Below are 26924 nucleotides of genomic sequence, written 5' to 3'. Positions count from 1 at the left end.
AGACGCTTTAAATGTAATAAAGATGCAAAGACGCTTTGTAGGATTTGATCCTGCAGTGGTTTTAGTTGCTTTTATGAAGTCAGTGTCATATATGTAACATGCAGAGTTTTGTCATTTTTTTTACTTAATGAGCAAAACCACCAGTATGCCTAATAAAGAATTGTTGGCCACCTTTCTAGTAGTGTCATTAGAAAGGGAGATAATTGTTTTGTTATATATGGGGGCTATAAAATGTATGTTCAAGGAGTATGTTTTAAAATAATAATTCTTGTTTAAAATTATGTGCTTTCTCTTTCCTCTATTGCTTTTGCCTTTCGTGATCGAAGTCTAGGAGAGTAAGTCAATGTTTTAATGAATTTTGGGGGATTTTCTGATGCTCTTATTAATCCATTCCACCTAATCGTTTCACTAAGTCAGGTCAAAAGCTATTTCAGTTGACATCATTCACTAAAACTCACGAATTACATGTGTATTTTTAATTGGATAAAAAAAACAGTTATTAGCATTTGGTTTTGTTTGTGTAAATATGTATATATCTGTATACATGCATGCTTTATTCAGTTGCTTTATTTTTGAAATTTGATGTCAGTCTTCTGTTCTTCAATTATAAGATTATGCAGTTTATGCTCCCGTATTTTAAAAAGGCATTATTTTTAGATACATATTGGTCATCCATACTATACTCAACACTCCTAATGAGGTAATAGTCTTGAGCGCGCAGTTAGCTCAAGATCAGGTGATGCAAAAGCAAGCTCTTGTATGGATGTAAAACATCTGTTAGGAGTTCTCTCTTTTTTAAGTTTTGATTCATTTGTGAAGTTGTTGTAGAGACAAGAAGTCAATAGGAGCGAAGGTTGGGAAAACTTAATGTATCCTGATGTGCACAGTAACAGTGTTTTCTCTTTTTTTAGGATTCTCAGAGCAGGCAAGGAGGATACAGTATGCATCAGCTCCAGGGGAATAAGGAATATGGCAGTGAGAAGAAAGGCTATCTTTTAAAGAAGAGTGATGGGTATGTTCTTGGACTGCATAATACATAGTGGGAGCTCTTGTTTATGCATGGATTTTTACTGTTTTGTACTCTGGGTGCTTAAGGCACGTTCACCTATTACATCTGCCATAAGTACTGAAGAATTTTTGCAGTTTGAATCAGATCACAATCAGAAATTATTACAGTAAACACAAAAAAGTCAAAACAAAAATCCTATGTCAAATTAAAAAGAAAGCTGTTGTCGTTATAAGTCTCTGAAAAGCACTTAAGTCCTGTCATAAATATCCAACTTAGTTTTGTTAAGGCATTTAATAAAATTTCGACTGCCTCTGTTTCTCAAGGATAATCTTGTCAAAACATATAAGGGATTAATATGTGTTTTGAAATCATGTCTAGATACTGATTTTGTTGTTGTTGGTGTTCTTACCTAGGTTAAGGAAAGTATGGCAAAGAAGAAAGTGCACTGTTAAAAATGGAATTCTTACCATATCACATGCAACTGTAAGTTATTTTTATACGTCTTTATTAAAATAATAAATTTTGATTACTCTTTCACAATGAATCTGTTTGCATTCTGTTATTACAAAAAAGATGCAACTTCTGCTTCAAACTGTTAAAGTTCTGTGAGTTATCGGAAATTGGAGATAGAGTTAAGGAGGTATGGTTATAAATTGTTGCTCTGTTTTCAAACTGTTTGGCTGTTACTGACCGTTAGTATGAAGAGTTTCAAGTTAGATGGACTTTCTTTTTTGAGCAGTACACCTTTTCTAACTCTACCTTTGAGTAGAGTTAAAGGTAGTGGGTTATGAGCATCTATCTAAAATGAGCAGTCTACAAAGAGACTGCATTAGAGCAAGATGCTATGGACTCTTCTTTGAGCCACTGGAGAACTAGTCTGGGCAGATTTGGTGAGATGTCATAAACTCAATTCTAGCTGTTGACTGTACTGAATGACTAATCAACTGGTTCATATATAGGTGTCTGTACTACAGACATTTTACTCCTTCATAGGATATTAAAAACATAAATCGCTTTAATGCCCACACATTGGTTTTGTTTAAAGAAATAAATTGCAATCATTCAACTACTCAGTAGGAGAAAAGGGGGAAAAAAAAGTAATTTGAAATTAGTTCGAATCTTCCTGTGGAAGATTTGCGGTAGGTAAACTCCTCTTTAGGCTCCTACATGTTTTGTTGTTTTTTGCTTCTATAGACTCTGACATTTAATTGAATTTCAAAATGTATTAATCAATAGTTTGTTAAGGAAATTGTGAATATATTGATTGCTTTAAAAAAAAAAGACTTTTATTTAAAAAAGAGGAGGGTGGAGGATCTTGGTCATAGCAAGTGTTGGGAATTTTGGGGAATTGGGTATATATCTGAAGTGTCTTCCTAGGAATGCTAAATCTTGAGGAAGCAATAACAATGTCACAGTAGAGGCAAAAAAAAAAAATACCTAAAATTACCTTGGGGCAGCATGACACAAACTTCTTACTCCTGTTACTTTTTTTAAAGGAGATGGGCATATTTCAGCACCCTTCTTTGACCTTTTCCCTAAATTCCACTGATGGTCGTGACTATTAGTGTCTAAAGTTAATTTCCTTTCTTAAGAAAGTTAAAAGGAAGTTATTTATAACTCCGGAGGGTTGTGCTTTTTTCTGATGGCTAGGAATATATCCTCACCTAATTTGAGGAGTTGTTTAATCAAATAACTTGAGAGTAGTTAGCAATACCTTAGTAATTAGTAAAGTTAGTAATGGTTCAGTTTAAATCTCTATTTAAACCTCTCTCTATATAGAGAGAGAGGTTTATCATATATATCATATATCTATATATCATCTCTATATAGAGAGAGATGTTTTATGAACCTTAAATCTTGCCAGTCTAGAATTCTTTGAATCACACTATTAGTTGTAGTTTTCCATTGCTTGTATGTAGCTGTATAAAAAGAGCAGTCCATTTCCTATGTTCTGTTGTAGTGCCAAGTGGAAAGTAATTTTCTTGTTTTCAGTGATCATGACAGTACGTTTGAGACTAAACTTTGAAAACTGAGAATCCAATTGTATATTTACTCCTTCAAGGAACTGTTGCTCCTTGAGTGTTAAAAAGACTGCGCTGATTATCTTGTCCTGCCAAACATTTGACAATGTGGGAACTACATTTCTAGTTTTTTTAGTTTGTTTCTTGTGCATGGCTTTTTCTTTTTTTTTTTTTCTTTTTCACAATTTCTAGCATGAACAATTTTCGAAAATCAGTTCAGAAGTATTTACTAATACATAACACGTCTCATGTTTATTTTATATCTAACAGCTATGCTAACTTAAATACAGTATCTTTATAGTTTTTAAGCCTGTTTATACTAAAATTATTCTAGAGTCATATTTATCTATCATGTCATATTGTCTGCTGTTACTTTAGTAGCCATATTTAGTCCAAGATCTGAAACTCCAGATCTCCGGCTTCTAACATCCCTTTAAAGTTTTTAAGACTATTAAAAAAAAAAAAAAAAAAAGTAGATTTGTCATTGTTTGTGAAGTACAGGAGAAGATATAAGTAGTAGCTTATTCTAAATTAAGGCTTATTCCTTTAATGCCTTTCAATTAGTCAGGAACAGTTGCCATGAGGATTTTAGCTTTGTTTTAAATCTGGCCCTTCTGACAAGCCAGGTCAGACACAATCATGCTGGTCTCAACTGTTTTGGAGGCGTACATGTATTCATGTCCAAACTTTAAACTACTATCACACATGCCCATTTCTCAGAATGGAAAAATAGTCCTAAATCAAGATATATTTAAAGTAAAATAATTTTTCTTTTTAGTCCAACAGGCAACCAGCTAAACTGAATTTATTAACCTGCCAGGTGAAGCCAAATGCAGAAGATAAGAAGTCTTTTGATCTAATATCACGTATGTAGCAATTTTAGTACCGTCTTGCATTATGTGGGATTTCTAAAAATGTTTTGAAGTCTTGTGATTACAAGATACTTTCATTAAGAACAAGAATGAGGCTACAGTTCAAATTCAGATCTGTATCCAGATACATGCAGTGTCTCATGAGTGTTTGGATCCCTCTAGTTTTGAAAACAGGTTGAAAAGACCAATAAATATAGAACGTGTTGTGTGTGACATTAGTACTGTTCATTTGTGACAAGCCATGAAATGCAGTGCTGTTTTCCTAAATTCAGACGGACACACGTTGTGCTAAGCTGTTAAACATAAGCTGTATCCGCTTGGTAAAGGGGAAGACCTTGTTTTAATTCGTTATCTGTTTGATTTATTGAGCACTATTTGGGGTTGAAGGTGAGGGAGTAGAAGCAGCAAGGTGAACCCAGTTTCTCTTGTTCTCTTATACTCCTTGCAAAATATTAATTATTTTATCTAAAATTGGTAGCAACTTCTGTATTCTCAGCATTAGAGCTTCTATGATTTCACTTCTCCCTGTTTTGGTCTTTGTATCCTTTAGGTTTTTAACCATTTTTGAAGTAGATGAGTATGGATTTCAAGATTTACATATACATTATTAAATAGCAAGCAGTTCAGCATTCTATATTTACAAGAACAATCTATGAAACCTTTGAATGTGAGGGCTAATACCCAGTTTGTACCTCATTCTTTAATAAGCAGAAAAATGTTTTAACCAAGACAGAAGGAAAAATACGATAGGAGTAAACTATTTTCTGCTACTGAGGTATCAGATTTGACTTCAGAAAGGATTGTGAGATAAAATACAACTTATGCTAATTATTCTTTAACATTTTGAAGCATAGGTTTTTGAAATACATATTCCTGGTGTAAATCAGAATTCACCATTTCATCTTTCTGTGTGTTGTTGTTGTTTTTTTTTGAATTGTCTTCCACAGCCATGAATTACTGTCATAGGTTAAGATATATTGTTCTTAAAGACTCTGGTTGTTGAATAGGTTTAGTAACAGTTTCATTGATATATTTTTTTTTTCATGTGTCAAATTAAAAGATGTTTGTTTATTTCAGATAACAGAACATACCACTTTCAAGCAGAAGATGAACAAGAATACGTAGCGTAAGAATGTTTATACTTTTTCAAGATTTCTGTCTGTAGAGGTGTGTGTATGAAATCGTATGTAGCAGTGGAATTATTTTTCTCAGTTAATGCAAAAGTAATGCACACTTATTTTGGTTGTTGAGTGTATACATGTAAACTGTTGTGTTTAGATTTACGTGTATTACTACAAGGTGCTATGAAAACCTTGTAACATTAAAATAATAAACAAAAACAATCAAGAGCTAATTTGGATTGTGTACCCTTCCAGAACATTTTTTGTGTCCAATTGCTTGGCTAATACAGTAGATGAGATTATTAGGGTTCAAATGAAGTATTTAAAATTCTTCTTATCTTAATTGTCAACTCTCTTCTGCAGTTACGTCTTCCCTTTTTTATGTCTTTTTTTACATCCTTCTGATGCTGCCTTTTTCTCTAAGTTAAAATCATTAAGTAGATAAACAACCTCTATATAACATACAGAAATTATTTAGAAGTAATGCGTCTTTTCTACAATAGGATGAGAAATAAGTAACAAAGCATATTTCTGAGATTTTGTACTTTAGAATCCAGTAACTTGCTTCATCAGTGCATGTTTCCAAACAGATTATTTCATTAAAAAAAAAAAAAAAAAAAAACTTCCTGCTATGCCAGAACCCCTTTTCCTGAGAGCCATGTGCCACTTGTTTTTTCCCTTGAATATTGCTTTCACAGTCATCAAAAGGCTGTTGTGCAGAACATCACGATCCAATGCTCATCACCTGAAAAACCTAGGAATAAAGTTACAGTGAATAGTGCAGCAAGCCTGAGCCTTCCAGGCTGCCTTGTTTTTCAGGATTGTTGTACTTTTATTGCTTGTCCATCTTCTAATGGAAGACTGTTGTCTCTGTTTTAAAATTATGGAGAATGTTTGATAGATATTCAAGGTATTTGGCGGTAGTGGGAGGCAACAATGTCGACAGCTCAGCACTGGGAGGAGCAGGTGAAATGAGAAGCTTGGAGAGTTCTTCATCATGCACCTGGTTCCTCCCAGCGTCTTCCACAGCCTTATGTTGGCAGAGTGCAGTTAGTGTGTTATGAGTTATCAGTGCAAAGCTGACTTGCTTAGTCATTCTGGAACTTAATTGTTCCAGTAAGTTTATTAGTAAGCAAGAAAATATTGCTGGTCAGTAATGCTCTTTATGAGTAATATGGCAGAGATTTTTGTGTCTTGGCCATAAATTACCATGTTGGTTTACAAGAGGAAGCTTCTTTTTTTTTTTTTTTTCCTCAGTGCATGAGCAGGGGAATACCTTACTAAAATAATTTTTATTATTGGCAGGTTGATAAACTCTGTTTAGCTGGCTGCCCTTGGACTCTTGAAATTCCAGGCTCGTTTTGTTTCCCATTAAAAGGATAAATCCCATCTACTTTGCACTAGAATCTAGTTTATCGTTTTAAAATAAAGAGGCTGGGAAATTGGACTTGCAACAACATTAAAATACTCCACTGCAAGTTTTAAAGGTCTCATTTAGCGAAAGAGGCATTATTTGCATCCCAGTGTTGCAACACATGCTGACAAACTGATAGAAGCTAAGGGCATTTTGCCTGCACTTTGGCACTGTAGGCCACCAGCGAAAAGTTACTGTAATGCTACATAGTCAAGTGTTCCGTTTCAGAAAATTACTGTAGTGCCCCAAATAAAGCTATGTGATTTGAGATGCACGTGGAATCACTACTTTTTTCTGTAAGAACATTTGTACAATGGTTTTAGTTCATGGACCAGAATGGCTGCTAATGCGTTGATGGAAAAACTACAATAAAACCAAATGTTTTGTTTTCCTTGTGCAGCCACTGAGTAGGAGCTTAATAGCTTTGTTATCTAACATGTCATGTGAACAGAACCCTTTGACTTCCAAACTTGTTGATTTAAGACTGTTCTGTATGTACTACAGGCTGCAGTTCCTCGCTAATACTTGTCACCCTCTGGTTCCAATTTCCCCTTGATTTGTATGTGTGCTTCTCTCATCTTTCTCCTCCACTTCGTTGCGTTTTTCCCACCTAATTTTAGTGCTGCCACTACTCCTTTTTTCCTTGTGCATCCACAGAGAAATAAATGTAAAAATAGATTTTCAAATCACTTTCCTTCCAGCCTCACGTTTAAATGGAAAAAAAGCAAGATGCATTTCTTTACATTTAGATGACCTTGCATACTTTTTCCTTCTGTTCATTTTGAACTGCTTCCAAATAGACCTTCACTGATAAATAAATAAATAAAAATACATTAATAGCAGACAGTTTAAAAGACAAGTAATTGAAGCTCACATTCTGTTACAGCTCAGTTACTGTATTCCCTCAAATACTTCCCTGAGTTCAGTGCCTTTTTTGATTCTTATCCAGCTAGCTGTCTGCTGACCTTTAATTACTGCTTGACTGTCCTTCAGAATTCTCAGGTGGTTATTCACTTCTCCAGTAGATAAAGCACAGGGTGGGGTGCAGTGGTTTTGTGTGTGTATTTGTATGTGTATTGTAAAAAACACACACTCTGACTTTAAACAGATTTTTAAAAAGCATTTACAATAGTAGATGCTTTCTAATTTTGATAATTGTGGATAAGGCCAAATATACAGTAGGCATGACTTTTTAGTTCTTTTCTACCACCTTTTTTTGAAGGTTAAGAGCATATCCTTTTCTGTGGGATTAACTATTCTGCTATTATGCAAACATATAACTTCAATCTTTCACTGAGAAGATGGAATTGGAAGGTCCTGTTGCTAGTTCCATACAAACTTGTGCCTGAAAGTTTGAAAACTACTAGGCTAATTTTGTTCTGTTTATGTTTACATGAAAACAGCAATGTTGTGGTACAGATTTTCAGAAGACACAAATTTTTATTGAAAAAACAAAACACCACCACCAAAACTATTAACACAGTTATTCTGGATTTCGATTAGCTTAGAAATACTGAAGACATAAGAGGAATCTGAGTAAGAATCTGTTGTACCTGAGGCTAACAAATACTTCTGTTGCCTTCTCTGGATTCAGAGCTCACCCATGATGCCTCATTTTTGTTTAGTCTTCCAAGTTTGAGAATCTGGGAGTCTCCAGCAAACTAAATGGACCAAGGGAAACTATTGTGGTCCAGAAAAAGTGCAGCAGAAAACTTGGACTACCTATTTTATTCTGTTAGATACAAGGCAAAGCAATTGTTTGAGACTTGAGAAATTTTTAAATGATTTGAAAGAACACCACGCTATTAGCTGAAGCTTTTTGACTGTCAGCTTTATGCTGGTAGTGTTGTGAAACCAAGCAAATATATTGAAAGAAAGAAAATTAAAAAATGGGGAAGGAAGAAAAGAAAAATGACTGGTACAGATAAGAAAAAGAGGAAGAACAGCAGTGAGAAAGTTTTTATAACTTTTGACATTGACTCAATATGGCATAGTTACTGATACGAATTGTTTTTTTCCGAACGTACAGCATGCCAGGAAGGCCTGGCCACCAACTGTGGACTTCATGTATAATTAGCATTAGTTATTAAGAATAAGTCTATTTTTGTCTTTGTGTTAAATTGGCTTGCTGACGCTGCGTTACCTCGTGCTTTGACCGTCTCGCAGATGACACCAGGGACATGCGGACTTGGACAGTGGCTTCTTCCTAGCTGAGGAAACTAAACAAAAATAATTTGTTGTCTTAAAATTTAGAAGCTCTTGATATGGAAATCTGTGTCGAACTAACAGCTGGCTTAGTGAAGTCATGTTTATTTTAATTACATCTAATATTTTTAATTGTTACTGCATAATTGAGTTTTATTCAGATTCTTAATTTTTAACAAACTAATGAAATCGTAACCCTGAAAAGAACTGTCAACAAAGGTCAGGATAAATTTTGTTGCTCTAAGCTTAATGATTATTTTACTTCCTATGTTTACCACAACATTACTATATCATTAGAAGCAAGGCACTGCCTCCTCTTACATTTTAATACCACCAGATTTCATCAGAAAAATTGCAGAGGAGTGCCATCTAGCGTGGGTCCTTATACTGTGTCATATAACTGGAGAGAGAAATGCATGTGAAGGTTGATTTCAGGTTATAAACTATGGAGCGAAGTTATTTCCAAACATTTCCATTTCTTTTATTTTTAAGATTAAATTTTCACTAGCTCTTTAAAGCATTTTCTTTAAGGTACAAGTTCCCAGATTATTCTCAGCCCACATATTTCAGAAGCATGTCTATATGAAGTATATAGTATACGCCGCCCATATACCTGTTCAGGCTCTGAATCTGCATTGCAAGACTACTTACATAAATTTACCTCTGAAACCCTTTAAAATTATCTTTGCATTATTATTTCAAGGAGAGATTATAAACTTCAGCCTGAATTTTTATTAGTGTATTTGGATGATCATAGATATTCTAGCACATTTCAGAATGATGGTTGGAGCTGATTGTAATGCTGTAAACAGGAAATGGAATGAGGGCACTGCTAAAATATTTCTGTGCAAAATATCTGCAGCAGAAGTAGATTTAAAACCAACTAAAATCATTATACTTCAGAGGATTTCTTAACATGCTCTTCTTGTAAATTAGGTAACGCTGCGTCTGCAATGTGCTTGTCTTTAGTGTAATCACTTTCTCCACTTTGGTTTGACCTTTAAGGCAGCAGCCAGAGGTTTGTTTTGTTTTTAATTAAAACATTATGGTGTAATCAAAAACTGGCAGAGTGACTGCACAGGGAAATCTAATGCCTGAAATATCATTAGGGAATCTTGATTTGCTGCAGTCAGCAGGTGCTTTTAAAACTCAATGTTGGTTATCAATATCGTTACTCTCCTGTCATCTTCTCTTTTTGAACTCCTTACCCATTTGTTGCCATGGCCATTTTCATTAATGTGGCCATTATGCTTGGCTCTGGTTAGTGCACTGAGACTTGCATTTTGAAAGGCAATCAACATCTTCCAAAATGTGCTTGCTCTGTCCTCTGCAAGGAACGATGTACATGGAAGAAAATAGTGGTTAGAATTTCTTCTACTAATGGGATAGGCTTTAGGAAAATCTACTTTTTAGGAAGACACCTACTTACGACAGCTAAATTTACAGGAGTTTATTGGCAGCCTTTCTCTTCCACAGCGTCTGTTTCTTTGAGGAAACTGAAAACTGCACTGCTTTAACCTAAAATTTGATTGCCAAAAGGGACCTTAGATTTGAGACCTGTATTCTCTCTGTCTTTCTGTTCTTACCTTTTCTCAGTTCTTTTCCTTTGTGTCTCAGTTTTTCCCCTATTCGGTCCCAAAATGTGATTCTTCCTCTATATCAACACTAATATTTTGTTCCTGGAAAACTTTCTACTGTTTATAGATAAATTTGTATTTGCAAATGCAGATCTTCATTAAGGTCTTTATCTTGTGCTAGATGGATATCAGTACTGACTAACAGCAAAGAAGAAGCATTAAATATGGCATTCCGTGGAGAGCAGAGCACAGGGGAGAACAGTTTAGAGGATCTGACAAAAGCCATTATTGATGACATACAGAGATTACCCGGCAATGAAGTCTGTTGTGATTGTGGCTCACCAGGTATCTCAATTTGCTAATGTCATCAACTTCTTGTTGCTAGCAAAGTGTTTTCTTTGGAGGTGCAAACTAATTTTTAAGCAATATATTGATCAGTCTTCAACCTGCTTTTAAAAGAACAAATATTGACTTTCATACGTTAGTTCTGTTTAATTCACTAAAATATTTTTGTGTGTTGTCTGTGCTTACTTCCAGCAGTTCAAGCCCCTCTGGAGTTTGAACTGTTCTTGTTGCACTGTCTCTAGATGCTTGTTGCACTTGAATGGAAGTTGCTTGGCATCACTGATCCTGTGCATGCTACTAAGTAGAAGTGAGTAATGCTTAGTAAATGACTGTGGAAAACTTGACCTGGCCCAGATCTTACTCTGAGGTTTTATCTTGGCATGAGACTACTGGAATTGCAGTATCAAAAAATATTTGTAGATGGAATAAGTAGTTTTATGCAAAGAAATGAGACCCAGAGTTAGAATCCTATCCAATTTTATCTTCAGAAGTACACTTACAGGCCAGTTATATGTCACTTGGAGTTTAAGAAGCAGCAGCTTGGCATAGGACTACTGAATTGGTATGGTACTTGGTAGCTGTTACAGCTTTCAAATCTAAGGAGGTAATTCAAGAAGATGATCTTCACTGGGAACTGAGTAGATAGAATGTATCTTGGAGATGCTCACTGATGCAGAACTGATCCACGTGAGAAATACCTAGATAGAAACACAAAGTAGAATATTGCAAATTAATTATGTCAAGTCCTAGAATTGGTTCATTCCATTATTTAGTTGTGTAAAGCTACAGAAATTTTGGATTACAGTTCTAATTAATCTTCTAATTTATAGTGGAGTTTTAAGCTTCACTCCTGCACCCCAGCTCTCTGCTTTAAAGTCTTGATTTAATGCTTTATCTGTTAATATTTTGGACAAGGAAGATTAATTTGAAGACACGTATGTATACAAAGTATGTCTACAGTTACTATTTTTCCTTCAAAAGACTGATCTTGCTCCTTAAGTAACATTTGTAATCTGAGGATGGAGATCTCCACGACAGTGCACTTCTTTTTATTGGACTAACCCCTTAGTTCCTTAAATTTTCCACAACATATTACTATTCTACGTGTTGCAGAATGCTATGGTCAATTTTTTTATGAAGAAATACTATTTAAGAAGTAAATATTAAGACTTCAGAAGTTGTCAGCAGTGGAATGTAGGATGCCTGTTATTTTTAGAAATGGGAAACAAAAGCTAACCCTCTTTCTAGAAGAAGCAAATGTTATACGTGTTAACGTAGTCATACATTATGGATTTAGAAGTCTAAATTCAGTGCCGTTTGGACTGTCACTAAATCTGAAAAAACAAATTCTGTTGGTCACAATGTATGGTTATACTTGCACTGCATTTTGGGGAAAATTATGAGATATTCTTAGTTTATTTCCATTTGTTAAAAGGTTAAATGAGGAATTATTTCGGATTACATTTGGATTTCTTTCCACCATAGAAAACCCTTTCTTGAACTTCCACTAAATATTTTGTTTTTCAATTCTACAGATCCAACGTGGCTATCAACCAATCTGGGCATTTTAACCTGCATAGAGTGTTCTGGAATACACAGAGAAATGGGTGTCCATATTTCTCGAATCCAGTCTTTGGAATTAGACAAATTAGGAACGTCTGAACTCTTGGTAAGTTTATTTTTTCTTCTTTTTTTTTTTTTTGTGAGTTCACAAAGTTAGTATTCACTTAAAGCAAATTTTGCCAAGCATAAGTTTCTGTTAAGTCTGAGCATTTTTCCAGAACTTCCAGATTAGAGTACCAGCATTGTTCCAGTGTTCATGCTGCTAGTTTTTCATTGTTTTTGTATCTGAGGCAGTTTATCCAGAAATACAAATAATTAGCTGTGGCTGAGAAGTCTGTTTTACAAAAAAATCCTGATTCACACTTGATTTTAATTGCTTTCCATTTTAACGTAAGTATTGTGCTTTAATTTTGCAACTTTTTGTGTTCTACTTTTTGTTAATAGTGTGGAAAGTGCATATTACTAGTCCAGGTTTTAGCTTTCTGGTATTTAAAAAAAAAAAAAAAAAAAAGACAACAAAAACCTTTTTTTTTTTTTTTTTCTTTTTATTGCAGCTGGCCAAGAATGTAGGAAATAATAGTTTTAATGATATTATGGAAGGGAATTTACCTAGTCCTTCACCTAAACCGAGTCCATCAAGTGATATGTAAGTTTTGAATCTCTAAATTCTTCAATATTAATTTTACCATGGAATATATACGTGCTTGTAAAATGTCTTAAGCAATTTAAAAAAAAAAAGCTAGAGGCTAATCAAAAAAAAAAAAAAGCTTAAAAAAAGCTAGAAGCTAGACTACAATGGCAGAAAACTTATTTTTTAATTCCATCTGTGGTGTTTCTTAAAAGTTAGTCTTCTGCTATCTAGTTGCATTTTAGCTACTTGAGCTTCCCTATAGAAAACTGTAAGTTTGGACTTCTATAGAGCATGCTACTGAATCTTGAATGTTTTTCAATTTTGTAGTACAACCTCAAATGGTAATGCCCTTGGACTACGCTGACATTAGTTTCAGTACTGTCTTGAGGTTGTGACACGCTTTCTCTTCCTTTCCCTGGTGTAGGAGTTGAACAGAGAGCATAACAGATGTGGTTTTGCCAGAAGACCTTTTCATCTGTTAGGCTGTTCTGTAGCTGCTTTCGTATGTTTTTTTCTTTGAGCCTGTTTTTCATGCTTGTATTTTTAATATGTAGGTGTGTTTCCATGAGAAATCATGTTTTAGGCTTTGTTTTTATCTTTGATATTAGTTACCAGAGTGAAAGTAACTTTCATATTTAGCAAGAATGCAGGATACAATTGAACAAATACGTTATTTCAGGGTTGTTTACAAGAAAAGCATATGTTACAGTAATAAATAAGTCTTCATCTGCTAGAAACTCTAAAGGGAGGGGGAAAACTGAGTTAGACAAGGTGATTTAAAATTTAAATTGTTGACCCGTTTTTCTAAAAATTTCTAAACCAAGCTCTATTTTCACACCCCACAGGACTGCACGTAAAGAATTTATCACTGCTAAATATGTAGATCATAAGTTCTCTAGGAAGACTTGTGCATCTTCAGCAGCTAAACTGAGTGAATTACTTGAGGCTGTCAAATCCAGGGATTTACTTGCACTAATTCAAGTCTATGCAGAGGGGGTAGAGCTAATGGAGCCACTGTTAGAGCCTGGACAGGTAAGCTTATCAGGTAAACAAAGCTGAGTATTTTAAGTAAAGTATATCTGTAAAATGTCCGGTACTGCAGGCTGCTGCCTATTTTGCTAAAAGAAAAAATGGATGAAAATGTTTTTCTGGCTTTCCTTAATGTGATGCCCTTGTGGGGGGACAATAGAAGACTGTGTGTGTTGCCAGCAGTTAGTTTGAAGGAGTGTGAGATGCAATAGTACTGTGATACACTATTGTAGGTACAGCTTTAGTATGTTGAAAAGCAGGGTTCTGCAGTATGTTCCTTTTAGGAAAAGGACCAGACAGAGAGGGTTTGGCTTATTACTAACCCAGAGAACCCAGAGTCAGCTGATGCCACAGGCAGTATCACATCTGCATTTGAAGTAGCTGCTGAAGGAATACATTACTGGCTGTATACAGGTCTCTGTGTATTCTATAGGAGGAAGCAATAAATTTAATGCCTGCACAGCTTATAATTAAACATTTACAAAAGTATAATTCTATCATTCTATCAGCCAGGAAAAGGCTTTTTTTTTTTTTTTTTTTTTTTTTTTAATTTATTTAACACAGTTCTGAATACTTAACAGTTCCTGCTGAAGTCAGTAATGGTTTCTCTGAAAATCAGTCCCGTTTCACTTCAAGTATCCATGTAGAAATGTTACTCTAGAGCAGCATAACTTGATTTTATAGAGGTTGTAGAGATTTTATAGAATGCTGTGCAACCACTTGATCAGCCAAATTTTTTCCCATTACTTTTAAACTCAATATAGAGAGATCTCAGAACATTCTCAGCAAGTTCTGTGAAAGCAGATAACTTGGCAAAGGTCAGAGCACCTGCTGGTATTGAGAGTTTAAGTTCAATATAGCCCCAGCACTGGAGATACCACAGGATGCTTGTTATGGAAACACTTTTGGATGCTTTTAGTTACTAGCAAGTTCAATAGTTAAAGGCTTTTGGGGATTTTTTTATCCATCATTATCCACCCAAAGAGAGGACTGGTTATGATCAAGCTATGATCTCAGAAAGAGTGATGCCATTTCCTTTCAAGCATGCAGTGTCTGTTTTTGAGATATTTCTGGATATTTTTCTGTAGAATAACTTACTGTAAAAAAGTGACATATTTCAGGTCTGATATAAGTTCTGCAGGGAAAAAAAATGCAAAAATCTAACTTTTATTTGCATGTGTTTAGGAGCCAGGTGAAACAGCACTTCATTTAGCAGTCCGGACTGCTGACCAAACCTCTCTCCATCTGGTTGACTTCCTTGTACAAAACTGGTATGGATTGCACATTTTTGATAAAATTACAGAAAATGTAGGTGTTCAAAGCCATCCTTGCAATGCTTTGGATGGTGTTTATCACTTAGAATTATTATCCTTCCATATCTTTCAAAAAAGCTTAATTTAATACCTTTGAGTTGACCTTTATGTTCCTAGTCAGTAGAGGGGGAGGAAAGAAGAGTAGAATAAAAACAGAAGGAAGTTTCTGTTTTAATCTTAATTTCATTTACGTAGAGCAAAAAGATAATTGATTTAGAACATATGAAAATGAATAGTTCAGATAAAGTATGGATGACAAGTTTCTAAATACAGGACAAACACAAGGAAACAGAGTGGAAAACAAGGATCTTTATCAGAAAATGATGAATAGAAGTTAGAACACCTCTTTCAAAGTAAATCTAGTAGTTCATTAACTGTGTTAAGTTAAAGGAGTTGGTAATTGCTTGGCTTTTGCAGAAAGGTGAGCGATTGGACAGTGAGGGAAAACCTAAAAGATTCATCAGGGCATGCTTGAGCTAGGGGCTGGGTGTTTGATTTCAGGAATGATTTATTTCCCCTTGAGCACAGGAAATCATACCTGCTATTTGAAATGCAGTGAGTGAATGTTTTTTTCCTTCCCTTCCATAGTTCATGGAGCGCACTGCATTTAGGCATCGTTAGGGAGGAAGTTTGGTCCTCCAGTAACAGCAGACTCAGAGTCCTTGTTCCTGGCATCATCTCTGGCACTGTGCAGATTAGTTCTGTAACCTTCAAGTCACTTGAACTTTATTCTGCCACTACTTGTTTAAGTTAAATGGAATATTGACTATTATAAAAGTGTTATTTAAACAAATAAAAAACTAAGCAACTGATATTCACTAGCCATTTGGGTCCATAATTTAATAGTTGTATTAGAAGCCAAGTTATGATTTTGAGTATTATTGAAAATTTTATTTTGGATTATTTTTTAAAATTTTTATAATTTGATATGTTATTTATGTAACTTTATAGTTTCTTTTGGTAACTATCATTTCATATGTGCTTCTGTCAGCATTCTATATTTTTGTCTGAATCTCAAATGTAAGAGGACTTTTACACCATATGGGCTCAGCATTTTGCCTGCTCTTCCTGTTCAATATGGGTAATACTGAGTGGAGGAATAGTTGTCATCTCCTGAGCTTTTCATTTTTATAAATGTGTATTATATTGATCCAAATATATGTTAATAAGTTTTTTGGATAACCTTTGTTTTAGAAGTTGAAAACTGAAGGAAGGACACTATTAAAAAACCCTGTGAAGCCCTTTGCACAGCTTGTCTTTCCCTAACTGTGTACCCTTATGAACATCTGTAGATTCTCAGTCATTTTCAACTGCAGCTCAGGAATTTTAGGCAATATGCTTTGAGCCATAATTATTAATAGTCTTGGAGTAATATTTAATTGAAAAATATTCATTTCTCCTTTATTTCTAATTCATATTCACCCAATAAAGTATTTAAGTGAAATCATAACTATTTTATTATTTATAGAGATGCTAGATCTGAAATGAATTGCATGTACTGTACTTTTCCTTTTTTTTTTTTTTTTCTATTTGTTTTTAGTGGAAACCTGGATAAGCAAACAGCATTGGGTAATACGGTTCTACACTACTGCAGTATATATAACAAGCCTGAGTGTTTGAAATTGCTTTTGAGGGGGAAACCAACTATTGATGTAGGTAAGTGCATTATTTAATACTAGAAAACAGTGATTTCCTAAAAATTCCTTTAAATTTTCAACCACTTTTATTTATGTCCCGCTGTATTTTGAGCTTTTTTTATTAAAACAAACAAACAAAAAAACCTCCACCGTGTTTTAAAGATGAAGATTTTCCCGCCAACAAGCCTAAAGAAAGCATTCAGTTAAGAAATTGAACTTAGTCTTAAAAGATTAGCAACAAGAAATTTCTAATACGATATACTAATTGATAATCCCTAGTTTTTCTTCGTTATTCTGACACACTGTGAATACTCTGGATTCTAGGTTTGTTGTTTGTATCATAAAATTCATCTAGTACTTGTATGTTAAGGAGCTTCAAATGGCTGTTCACATTAATTCCACTCCAGATGCACGTGGGCTTTGTGTACACAACAGTTAATTCTGTTTTTAATGTTAATATCACTTGGCACTGTGGCTTCACCCAGCATTCCCAAGCCACCACAGTAGCTGATCAGAGAAGGGATTAGCTCTCTCAGCTGCCTTTCTTCTTCCTCTATTTGCTGTCTTTGTGTGCAAGATACAACACTTTCTATACCTGTATCAGTTCATTTTTCATCATGTCTTAGCAGAAGTTTTCACAAGAAATGGAATCTCTGTAAACTTTTGCTTACTCTTAATATAATCAATTTGCTATGTGCTCCCCATCCCTGTCGTAGCTGGAGGGTAGGAATGTATTTTGAATCTAGCTTGTTAGGTTCAAGAGCTGTGTCATCATCTCTCTATAAAACTTGTGTGTTGTGTCAGTTCTTGCTGTAGGAAGGAAGCTTTCTCAAGAGTTAGCACAAGATGAAGAGCATGAACTTCTATTTTTCCCTTTTTCATCTTTGACATCATTTTCCTCCACTGGCCAGTCTACAAACTGTTTTAAAGTTAAGTTCATAGCTCAATGGCAGAAATCTTTGCCTTTTAGTACACCCTTAAAATACGAAATGATTCTAAAACTATGTCAAAGAACTTGATATGACCTTTTTTAGCATGTATGTCCCTAATTAATAAAATGGGGAAACTAACTGAACAAGCTTAAGTGTGTATATTGGTCATTCTGGTCACTCTCTCCTAAGCAGAACTCAGAAGTGTCCTTACCTTTCTGGTGTCCCTTCCGTACCCCAATCCTTGAACAATCAAGTAGGAACACCACATTTTCTTATATCTTGAAGCACAGGTTTATTCTTAATGTCTGAAAGTTTAGAATTTATGTAGTCTCTTAACCTACATGTGTTAAGAAATACTGTGTTTTCATACTTAAGTATGCTAAACCTCTTGATCCATCTCAGATCGTTCAGTAAGGAGCCCTCTCTTCCTCCAGGGATCTTAATTCTTTCAAATTTGTATAAAACCTCCTCGAATGCATAGTTATTGAATGTGGCCTTTTGAGCTGACTGCTTTTTATTTTCTAGAAGTAATGATTGGCATTCTATGTATAACATAACACATAGAGATATTTACCTACGAGGCCTCAGTTTGATTGTTTCCAGTGCTCAGTCACTAAAATCACCTTTCTGCCAGGAGTTATTTTAAAATGTAAAAGATTTTACAGTCTTCATAAATATAAAATAGCTAGAAAATTTGTTAATATCAACTTAGAATAAAACTTCTGTCTGCAAATTCAGGTTTCATACCACTTTGTGTTAATCACTTTGAGTAAAATGTGCTTGGATCAACATAGGCATTTTTCTTTTTATTTTAGAAGTTCTCTCTTTTGAGCTATCTTACTCTGTCTGCTTGCTTTTCCTACTTAGTCATTTCAAGCTCCACTCAACTCCCTTGCCAGTAAAACTCACTTGAATAAATTTCTGTGTATTCTCTGTTAAGATGGTTAGGAGGGATTTGGGAACTGTCCCAGCAGATGCTGCTGTTCAGAAAGAACCTGATGATACATGAAATGCATGAGCAATTAAAGTGGAGTCTTAGAGCTGCAGCTGCTGTAGAGTAAATAGATGCTCTGAAAACTTTTAGAAGTTACTCTGCTAAGAATAGCGAAACATGATGAATCGATCCTTTAAACTTCTCAAATAATTGCTCTTTCTTATTGTTGATTTTGCAGTAAACCAAGCTGGAGAGACAGCTCTAGACACGGCAAAAAGACTGAAAGCTGTCCAATGTGAGGAACTGGTAAGAATGGGGTGGGTGGGGGAAAAGTTCACTTTTTTTAAAGATGTGATCTACTTAAGATATACCTTTCACTGTATTTCAAACTTCTCTCCCAGCTGGCTATGCTGTGATCTGAAGGCCCTACCACAGATTTTTTTTTTTTTTTTTTAACTTTGCAATGTAACAATCATTTTCTTTGTAACAGTTTCGGTAAAAACTTACTTCTACTGGAAATACTTAATTATTTGAGGAAGGAAGTGTTAGATTTAAAAGATGTTTCCCAGGTGTTCTTCTGAAACAGTTAGCCAGGAATAAGGTTTCTAGATCAGAGCAACAAGCTTGTTTGTTCTTAGCCTTCTAATGTGCTCCAGACTAGCATGCATTTAGCAGGCAAGTGAATTTAAGTATTATTAAGGGATTTAAAAGCTTAAGTACTGTGGAAATGTCACATACAAGACAAAGCCAGAAGAATTTGCAAAACGGTAGGCTGCTTACTAGTATTTCTCAGCCCTTTTCTGCCTCATTTTGACAATCCAGAGAGGATATTTATTTGTTCTCTGCAGCTAGTGAACTTAATACCTCTCATTTGACAATGAAAGGCTCTTGTCATATATTAGTTGTTACACAATCAAGAGAGCTTGTCCTTCACAATTCACAATCTTTTCTTTTTTTATATACGCAAGTCCACATTTTCCAGTGGTTTATCAGGTGGTACTCTTGCTGACATCTCAAGTACTCCCATGTCTGCTGTAAGCAGTTTCCAGTGTTTTGAGTGTTCCAGCAGCTGAAAAACAGGTCTGCTCTACAACATCCAGTTGGAATGGATTTTTTTTCTTTGCAAAGTATACTTAAGAAAGTAATATCTGCCATTAAAGTGAAGTAGTTGATTGTATTAAAGAAGAAACACAAAAAAAAAAATGGATTTTATCAGTGAATTTATCTAGCAAATAATTGCATTGATTATTGTAATTGAAATTCTGCAAATACCTCAATCTATTATAGTTAGTGTAAATGCTCTGCTTCATTTAATTATTTCCATATCATCCATTCTTGAAGAGCAAAATTATCAGCATTTTTCTCAGAAGTAACAATGAGATGAGGGTAGGAGTGAAACAGAAATGAGTGAGCATCTTGTTTGCCATGGGCAAAAACAAAAGATGAAATAAGAAATATCTAAATGCTTGCAAAATAATAGATCTACTGAGCTAATTTCTGTTGCTTGGAGTCTTAACTGTGTAATTACATTAAATTTCAACTAAATTAGTTACTTACTGATAATTACTAATACTTGCATAAGAGATTGTAGATACGTTCTCTTGCAAATTTTATTTAGAAAAGATCTTGTTTGGCTACAGCCTCTCCTGAATCAGTTAGTACCAAGCACTGCAAGCTGCATGCTTGCAGCCCAGAAGGCCAAACTGTGTCCCGGGCTGCATCACCAGAGGGGTGGCCAGCAGGGTAGAGGGAGGGGATTGTCCCCCTCTGCTCTGCTCTTGTGAGGCCCAACTTGGAGCCCTGCATCTAGGTTTGGGACCCCCAGCCCAAGAAGGATGTGGGGCTGTTAGAGCAGGCCCAGAGGAGGGCCACGAAGATGATCAGGGGCTGGAGCACCTCTCCTATGGAGACAGGCTGAAAGAACCGGGGCTGTTCAGCCTGGAGAAGAGAAGGTTCTGGGAGGACCTCATTGCAGCTTTTCAGTACTTAAAGGGGGATCATAAAAAAGACACTGAGCAACTTTTTGCTCAGCCAGATAATGAGGAATGGTTTTAAACTAGAAGAGGGGAGATTTAGATTAGAGATTAAGAGGAAATTCTTTACTCAGAGGGCGGTGAGGCACTGGCACAGGTTGCCTAGAGAAGCTGTGGATGCCCCATCCCCTGGAAGTGTTCAACGCCAGGCTGGATTGGGCTTTGGGCAACCTGATCTAGTGGGTGGCATCCCTGCCCATGGCAGGGGTTTGGAACTAGATGGTCTTTAAGGTCCCTTCCAACGCAAGCTCTTCTATGATTCTTAGTAGCCTACGTTTAAAGCATGTGAAGGAATAAATAATGACGGGAAATCAATGAATTTACTTCAGAAGATTTATATCCTCAGAATAACCATGAACTGCATTTTTTTTTTCTGATCACTGAAGTAGTAGTAGATTTTTAAAGAATGTGAATACATTGTTTGGACTGGCAAAGTAGAGGAATTGGCCTAATCCCAGTGAGGAGAAGGTAAAGAACATTTGAATACTTAAATGAGGATAGGTACCTTTGCTGTGATTCCAACACAAGGACTGTGAGTTTAGAGAGGTAGTAGTCTTAGGTACAAGACTTCATAAACAGTTTTTGCCCTTCTGTTTTGGAAAGGAAGTCTCCAGATGCATACTGCTTTTGTGCATGTATGTTTTCTCCATACCATCTTTTCAAATGCTTGCCAAACATGACATCTTCTACACATATTTATAAAATCCTCCTTTTTTTTTTTGGATTTTAGCAGTTCTTCAGTACCTCAAATAAATGGAGGAGGTTTGTATGATTGCCTTGATTGAAATTTTCTTTGTAGTGTCTCGGAAATGTTAAAACTAAATATTTCCATTAATTGCTTGCTATTACAAAGCTAACTTCATTGACACTGAAGGAAGAGCAAGTATTCTAATATGAATTACTTTTTCAGCTTTCTCAAGCCAAGGCAGGAAAGCTAAACCCACATGTCCACGTAGAGTATGAATGGAATCTTCGGCAGGAAGAAATTGATGAAAGTGATGATGACTTAGATGATAAGGTAAACATGAGTTACTGATACGACTTTGCAAAAAGCTGATAGTGTTTCCATTCGGTGGAAATGAGTGAAAACTTGATATCCATTTTAACTTTTTTTTTTCCTTACAGATACTGTGGGGGCTGTGGAGAGAAGTTAGTTTTAAGGTCTGCTTAAAGACTGCCAGAGTGCTTTTTAAATGCACTTTGTCAACCTAATTATTTTAGGCTTGAGGTTCAGAAGTTTTGCTTTGACAAGACATACAAGAGAATACAAATCAATAAACGTAGATTACTTTGTGGTCACTATTCCCTTCAGAATTCTAGGTTTTACATTTTTAGCTGAAGGAAATCCACATCTTGCATACTTACTTCTTCCATAAGTTAACAAAAAAAACCCTAATTGTTGAATCAGTAACTTTATGTATTTTTTCAAAAACTGTGCTGTGCAATTTATTCCTGATTTAAAAAGAAGTAATGAAAAGACAGAACTTGAGGGCATAGGATAATTGCCATCTGAGAAGATGTCAAAACTTAGCTTCAATGTCCTACTTTAGCAAGTGAGTTAATTACTCTGTGCTCTGTTTCTGTAGTAAATGGGAATACACCTCTCATATTTTACATGGGTGCTGTAGAAAGAAATTTCACAGATAATAAAGTTAAACACATTTGGGACTGAAAAATTCAGAAACCCAAATAATTTACATATCCTCAAGGACAGTAGAGAACAAAATGTTAATCTGTGCAAGGATCCTCAGGAGGATGACTAATGCTATACTGGAGGTAATAAACCTGCCTGAACCAGAGCTAGAATGAGGCAGATTGTGTAGCTCTGTTTGCAGCTGTTAAGAACAGTTATATACACTTAAAAGATGAGCCATACCACTGAATATATTGCTGCTTCAGTAAACAAATCTCATGTGTCAGGAATGGTTGTTTAATTTTAAATATGTATTAATGGGTGTTGTTGATCTTTGTAGTTAAGTGTCTGGTCTGAGTAAAGTGCTATTTGAACTAACAATTACTGTTACAATCTGAAAACTACTGGGCTTTTATTAGTGTATTATTTAATACATTATATATTTACTGCTTTAGTAATAATTCTGTGTATAGATTTGTTGATTCTACAATCTTTATCAGTTACAGAGGAAAGGATCTTCTAGGTTTGATCCTGAGAAAGAAAGGAACATGGGGTTATTTGTACAATAAAGTTACGCTCGTGTCTGTTAGAATATGTTCTGTTTTATTCTTTCCTGAACATATGAACTATATCTAGTATTTAGACACCTGTATAATATATTTGTCTTTCTATTTACAGCCTAGTCCTATAAAAAAAGAAAGATCTCCAAGACCCCAAAGTTTTTGTCACTCTTCAAGTATTTCCCCCCAAGACAAAATGACTCTTCCTGGATTTAGCACTCCTAGAGACAAACAGAGACTCTCCTATGGAGCTTTTACCAATCAAATTTTTGCTTCTACAAGCACAGATTCACCCACTTCTCCAACTGCAGATGCTCCTCCTCTTCCTCCTAGAAATGCTGGCAAAGGTAAGTCTGTTCTGAAACTGTTTGCAAGCAGTAATTTTTCCACAGCTGTCCTTCCTTTAATCAAATGCATTACAGTTTTTCAAGATGTAGCATAGTTCTCTTATTATGTTGATGTTTTAATATGATTCAATGCATGTTCTCAAAATCAAAGGGCACTTTGTGATGGATGGACTCATTCATCTTTCATTCATTCATGTATGTTGTAATAATAAAATAATAATTTGCTAAATAGAAGTTGATTCATTTTATGTAGAAATTATTCTTATATTTTGGAGAAACACTTTAAACCAGTTTTATTCACAAGAATATGGGTCTCTTAGAAAAAGGTTGCTGTTTTGTAGTGCTATAGGATGATGCCTCTGGCAGAGGCTATAGGATATAGCCTCTTGCAGAGGGCAAGAAGGTTTTGTAGAATTACCCATAAGGAGTATTTGTGCTACAGGTTGATTTTTCAATCTTCATTCAGTCAAAATGAGTGAGTTACATTTTCTCCTGTGATTAATAATAGTGACATTTTTGGTAGTGCTTGAAAGGGAAGAGAATTTACTTTTACGTGAGACTTAGTCTTGCTGTTGTGGTTCTGTCATGTAGATAGTGGTTCTGTAACATACCTATCTTTCTAAGGAAGGAATTCTTCCCTCAGAGGCTGGTGAGGCACTGGCACAGGCTGCCCAGAGAAGCTGTGGGTGCCCCATCCCTGGATATGTTCAAGGCCAGGGTGGATGGGGATTTGGGCAACCTGGTCTGGTGAGAGGTGTCCCTGCCCATGGAAAAGGGAGATTAGTACTCTGTGATCTTTAAGGTCCCTTCCAACCCAAACCATTCTATGATTTTATCTGTAAATAAGTATTAATTTTGAAGTTAGAGGAAATATAACAGGTGTTGTTCCATAATTTATGCAAATATAGCTTTAGAGAAAAAAATCATCTTTTTATTTTTCTTAATTTAGAAATAACTGAATTGTGCTTCTGTAGTAGACTTGTTAGAGAGAAGTGGTTGTTACAAAGGCTTCAACATAGTTTAAGGCTTGAGTGGTAGTGCCTCTTTTGTTAGCACTGCTGTAAATTCATATTTCTTTTCTTAACTTGTAGTCAACTTTGTTCTCAGAAATAATGGTGAAAAGCTCTCAGAAAAGTAAAGGAGTAAAATGGACAGAACAGAGTTGTTTGACATCAAATGTCAGTTTTTATACAATTCAGATGCTGGACTTAAGAACTACTGTTCCACCATCAGTCTTTGTCATGTACTGGCAACTTCAGAATCCCTTGGCTCTGCTTTTTATACAGGCTTGTTTTCCATTAAAAGGCAAAGCAATTTTGCCAGGGCATACATACTTTTTTCACATCAGATTTCACAGTCTGAACTTCTTTATATCAGTTTCATTTGGGGACTCATTTGTACTGCTTGTGACTTCACTGTGTTGAGCTTCCTGTGGGCATTACAAGTTTATAACCTTTCCCCTCCCTCCCACCCCACTTTTTTTTTTTTTTTTTTATATTCTCTGTCTAATGACTGCTACTGAGTTTCCATTGCCAGACACAGAATATTGGCATAGCTGTTCCTTCAGTCTGACCCAGAATAACTTCTTTTTTGTGTGTGTGTGTCATTATAAAAGTTACAAGAGTTGGAACCCTGACTAATTGTCAATCCCGTTTCCTTCAGAAGGTTAAGGAGCTCGTCTTGCATCTGTCTCTACTTAGTATATGTATTTAGTATGTTGTCAGCTTCAAGGGATTATAAAGAACATAATTTCTTTAGCATTATAGCTCTAATATGGATGTATTCAGAAAATTGTCTTTTTTCCAGGAAGGTGAATATTTGCCTGCATATTTCATTCCAAGTATATAATCAAGTTTCAGAAATAAGTATTTTCCTAGGTGTTTCTGCAAACTGTTTGCCAGATGAGTGCATCAACACAATCGTGAAACTAAAAATAAAATCAAATGAAAAAATGACAATTTGAATTCTTTTGTGCTTTCATGTCTTGGAGTATACACAAGAAATCCTTATTCATATTGCAACAATATAATATGATATTATCACAAAGTAGAGACCCATTGCCTTCTAATGATAATAGTGATGTTAAATACTACATCCAAGTGGAAAGTGCCAGATTTACTTTCTGAGGGATAGATTAGATGGAACTATTGTTAAGTTAAAGTCACTGGACTTCTCTGCTTCAGATATGTCAGAATTTCAGGCTGTGAGTAATGTTTTTTTGGGGGTTGGTTTCCATTGAATAACATCATAAAGTATCTAATCATTGTTTAGAAATATCCATTAAATACCTAAATCTGCACTGTCTGTGTAGGAATAATTTAATTACAGGAATAACTTAAAGACTCAAAAGGACAGGGGAACGAAATGGTAAATACTAAGAACATTCATCTGTGTGGAAGAGTTATTCTAGTGGTATCGTTGCACCTTATCTACCCCCACCACCAAAAAAAAACCCACACACTTCCCCGAACACATCACTTACAAGAGAAAAAAATCAGAGTATCTCTGCTTCATAAGACACTGACACATCTTAATTGTGTCAGACTGTTTCAAAATTTTGTTTCTATAGGGAAAAAATAGTCCTTCAAAATTTAATCTGATGGGTTTTTGATGTAGTAACAGTGTATCCCTTACATCAAAGTTAAGTATACAAGTTTGATTATCAAATCTGGTTTTGTTAGGTAGGTGAAATAAATCTTCTCTTATTTGATTAAGAAAAAAACCTTACTGTATTTTACCATATAGAATCTAAATTTAAACTTACCTTCTGTCCCCACATGTAAACTCTTACTTGTTCCTGTTCTGCTGCAAGGCCCCAACAGATACCATGGGACACTGCTAGGTCATGGAGACAGTCTGTAGGGGGTGGTTAATAGCTGAAGAGATCCCTGTTTTAGAAGGAGACATTTTGAAAGTTTCATAATGTCTTATATCCTTTGGGATATACAGATGATAAATCTCTCCAGAACATGTTTTGTATTTAAACAAAACCACCTCCCTTTAGCCTTCTGTAAGCTGGCTTCATTTGCCAGTGAAGTTCATTGGTAGGAAGGTTCCATGGTGTTTGATGAGATATCACAGCGGAGTGGAAGCCATCGAGTCTGAACTCTGTGTTGGGGAAAGAAGGTGAGTTTAAAGCAATTAATGTAATGCACACCACTCTTACCCATGTTTTTTAGTGGATATGATGTCTAAAAAATAGTTTGATTCATCAAAAAATGGTATGGATGGAAGTAAACTTGTTGGAGTATGTGTATATGGGACTTTTTTTAAAAGTTTATCCATACATCATTGTAATGTAAGTCCAAATTTTCTAGTTTGATAACTCTTAAAAAACAAACAAACAAAAAAACAACTGCTGGAGCCAAGATTATTTGTCTTCAGGTTTATTTACATTCACAAAGCAGCGAGACAGAATGATTGTTTTCACTGCTCCTTAGGCATTTGCTGTCAGTGTTGAAGTGAAGGCTCCTGCAGCACAACAGATGTGCCTGCCTATCAGCTGTACCTGTGCGAAGGAGGATGAGTGAGCCTTAACAGATAACGAATATTGGCTAAGCCAATGTATTCTACACTAAAGCAGCTTGTTTATGAATGCATCTTACTTTTCACATTTTCTGCTATGGATTTAATTAATCTTAAGAGAATAAAGAATGCAGAATGAGTACGGTAGCTGCATAAGCCACCATGGTTATGCCTTTTCCAGTAGTTGGTTTAACCTTATTGAGGTTCAACTTAGTTGTCTTGA

At 35.3% G+C, this 26924-nt stretch overlaps 1 protein-coding gene across 5 annotated transcripts in view; it reads left to right on the top strand.

The window, feature by feature from the left end:
- Positions 1-26924, top strand: part of ASAP1 (ArfGAP with SH3 domain, ankyrin repeat and PH domain 1) — a 176077-nt gene that overhangs the window by 126940 nt on the left and 22213 nt on the right. For all 5 annotated transcript variants that reach the window (XM_084508985.1, XM_084508984.1, XM_084508987.1 and 2 more), the window contains exons 12-24: positions 912-1012; positions 1423-1492; positions 3809-3896; positions 4980-5028; positions 10401-10564; positions 12100-12233; positions 12682-12773; positions 13604-13790; positions 14973-15058; positions 16641-16756; positions 18842-18909; positions 21547-21654; positions 22948-23176. In XM_084508985.1, coding sequence (XP_084365111.1) covers positions 912-1012; positions 1423-1492; positions 3809-3896; positions 4980-5028; positions 10401-10564; positions 12100-12233; positions 12682-12773; positions 13604-13790; positions 14973-15058; positions 16641-16756; positions 18842-18909; positions 21547-21654; positions 22948-23176 — 1492 coding nt within the window. The remainder of the gene's footprint in view (positions 1-911; positions 1013-1422; positions 1493-3808; positions 3897-4979; positions 5029-10400; positions 10565-12099; positions 12234-12681; positions 12774-13603; positions 13791-14972; positions 15059-16640; positions 16757-18841; positions 18910-21546; positions 21655-22947; positions 23177-26924) is intronic.

Source organism: Aythya ferina, assembly GCF_964211825.1.
Source record: "Aythya ferina genome assembly, chromosome: 2".
Classification (NCBI taxonomy): Eukaryota; Metazoa; Chordata; class Aves; order Anseriformes; family Anatidae; genus Aythya; species Aythya ferina.
This window is presented reverse-complemented; position numbering and strand designations above follow the sequence as displayed.